The sequence below is a fragment of the Actinia tenebrosa genome, unplaced genomic scaffold, assembly GCF_029948245.1.
Source record: "Actinia tenebrosa isolate PJP-AT-01 unplaced genomic scaffold, QUT_ActTen_1.0 PGA_scaffold3__52_contigs__length_22856419, whole genome shotgun sequence".
NCBI lineage: Eukaryota > Metazoa > Cnidaria > Anthozoa > Actiniaria > Actiniidae > Actinia > Actinia tenebrosa.
In genome coordinates this window covers 9,384,875-9,387,180 of record NW_028292580.1, presented here as the reverse complement: position 1 = coordinate 9,387,180, position 2,306 = coordinate 9,384,875, and the positions used below count along the sequence as shown (strand labels likewise).

The 2,306-nt window shown below is 38.3% G+C and overlaps 1 protein-coding gene across 1 annotated transcript; it reads left to right on the top strand.

Annotated features, from left to right (window-relative positions):
- The first annotated feature begins 794 nt into the window (after positions 1 to 794).
- On the top strand, positions 795 to 1,937 carry LOC148908450 (uncharacterized). Its single transcript, XM_089035878.1, has one exon. It carries the CDS (start codon positions 795 to 797, stop codon positions 1,935 to 1,937), a length of 1,143 nt encoding a protein of 380 aa, XP_088892004.1.
- The last annotated feature ends 369 nt before the right edge of the window (positions 1,938 to 2,306 follow it).

The following is a 2,306-nucleotide window of genomic DNA, read 5'->3' as shown; positions in this document are numbered from 1 at the left end:
CATTTTTAAAAAATTCAAATTTTAATATATTTTGTATTTCTCAACTACAGTAAAATTCGTACTTTTACTTTGTTCCAATCCTTGTCAGCTACAATTTTGATCATTTTTTGAGTTAATCTATCCAAACGCATGATTGCTTCCAAATGCTCAAACAATTAATCAAAATCAAAATCATATACAAATATTTTACCATTCAATTATTCTCCTGATGTAGAATCAGTAGTGAAAACATTGAATTAGGGGTTATATTCACTTAAACATCTTATTTGCATGCTGCAGCCGTAATAACTGCTATTAATTAATTGCACATATCCGGGAGCATGTATACTTCATTAAGGCTCAGTTCAGACGTGGAACGTTTGCCGCATCGAATCGAAATCTACTATATAAAACATCAGCTGTCTTTTGCTTAGCGCCAGAAATCGGAATATGTTAGTTTGGTCTACATACTTCTACTACTTTCAAGGAAAACAGCGCTCGGATGCAAAGCCAATTAGATTCAACGCGTCAAAAGTTTGACGTCTGAACTGGGCCTCAGACACTCATATTTTTTTGTAGATGTGATTTTGAAAAGGAGTGAAAGTGCCATGCACGTTTTTTCTCGAAGAATTAATAAAAAATACAGGATAGTAGCATTTCCTTCCTTCCTTCATTAATTTATTTGTTCATTCGTTTGGGTTTTTATCCATTTCTCTGCAGTTGTCTTTGTAAAGATCGTAAAAAAGAGTCGGTTTGACACCAGGGTGTACGATAAAAGGCATGCTTGCTTCTACTGTAACGGAATGTATCCCAAAATGGCCCGGCACTATTTGACCGTCCACAAAAACAAGGAGGAGGTGGAGAAGATCAAAAGCCTGCCCGAAAAAGGAAAAGAAAGACATCATCATTTGGAAAAGTTGAGGCTGAAAGGCAACTACTACCACAATGTTAAAGTGCTTGAGCAAAAATCGGGTCAGCTCATTGTAGTTCGAAGGCCAGGCAAAGATGAAAAATGCCAGTACAGTGACTTTCTGCCGTGCCCACACTGTCTAGGATTTTTTCGAAAGAAAGATTTATGGAAACACTCCCATAACTGTCCGTTTAAGCCTGCAGCACATTTAACTAAAAATGGTAAGGACGAAGACCACATAAAAATCCAGGAACAGAGCAAGATTTTGCTCTTGTCCAATTTTTCAGATAAGAAAGATCTTGTCGACGTTTTTTCGAAAATGAAGAGCGACGAAATCACTATCAACGCGAGAAATGATCCTCTCATAAAGGAATATGGTTCGATCTTGCTTGACCGTATTGGGTCTGAAAGAAGGAATGAAGTCTCTCAAGGAATGCGTCAGTTGGCTCGTCTATTGATGCAGCTAAACTTAAACAAAGTCAAAACCAGCAGTCCACTCTCTGGGTATTTAACACCAGAGTTCTTTGATGATGTCGTGACGGCCACTGAACAAATTTGTGCATCTGTACCATCACTAGGCTTACAACTCGGACCGCAGATCAAGAAATGCCTTTACATTATCAGAGGGCAAGCCCTCCGGAGAAAAGATGAATGCCTCTTACAAGATGCAGAGAACATGATCAAGTTAATGGAGGCAGAATGGGAAGACAAGATTTCACACCATTCCCTAGAAACACTGTCAAAGGCAAAATTCAATAAGGTTCAACTGCTTCCAATAACTGAAGACCTCGTAAAGTTGAGAAACAGGATGACCAAGGACATAGAAGAACTTACAGAAAAGCTGCAAAAAGAACCAGCCTTACAAACTTGGAGTGCGTTAGCAGAAGTAGTCCTGTGTAGTCTGATCATTTTCAACAAAAGAAGGGGAGGGGAAACTTCTAAAATTCCACTGGAATCGTATAGGAATCGCCCCAAGTGGGAAAGCCAGGTCCTAGAAGTTATAACTTCCACATTAAAGCCAATTGAAAAGCAGCTTCTTAAAAGGTAAAAGAATTTCATATACGTTTTCATTTGTTTTTATTTGTTTGCATTTTTCGAGAGAAATTTAAGAAGCCATCGGCGGTTTGTCACAGCTTTCATCAGGATAAAACGTCTGCTTAAAAATTTCAAATATAACTTGAACTTGAACAAATTGCCCGCATTTTCCGAAACAACCTGGATACAATGTAGAAGTCATTACACTGCTACTTGTGTGTTACCGCCGAATAATTTTACGAGTGAGTGAAAGCGGCGTTTTTTTTTTTGTTTGTTTTTTTTAGTTGTTTTTTTCCCCAGCTCTCCCATCCCTGCAGCTCACGAGTAAAATTGTCCGGCTGTAATCGAAGGTTTTGCCCTAGAAAAAAGGTTACACAAAAAA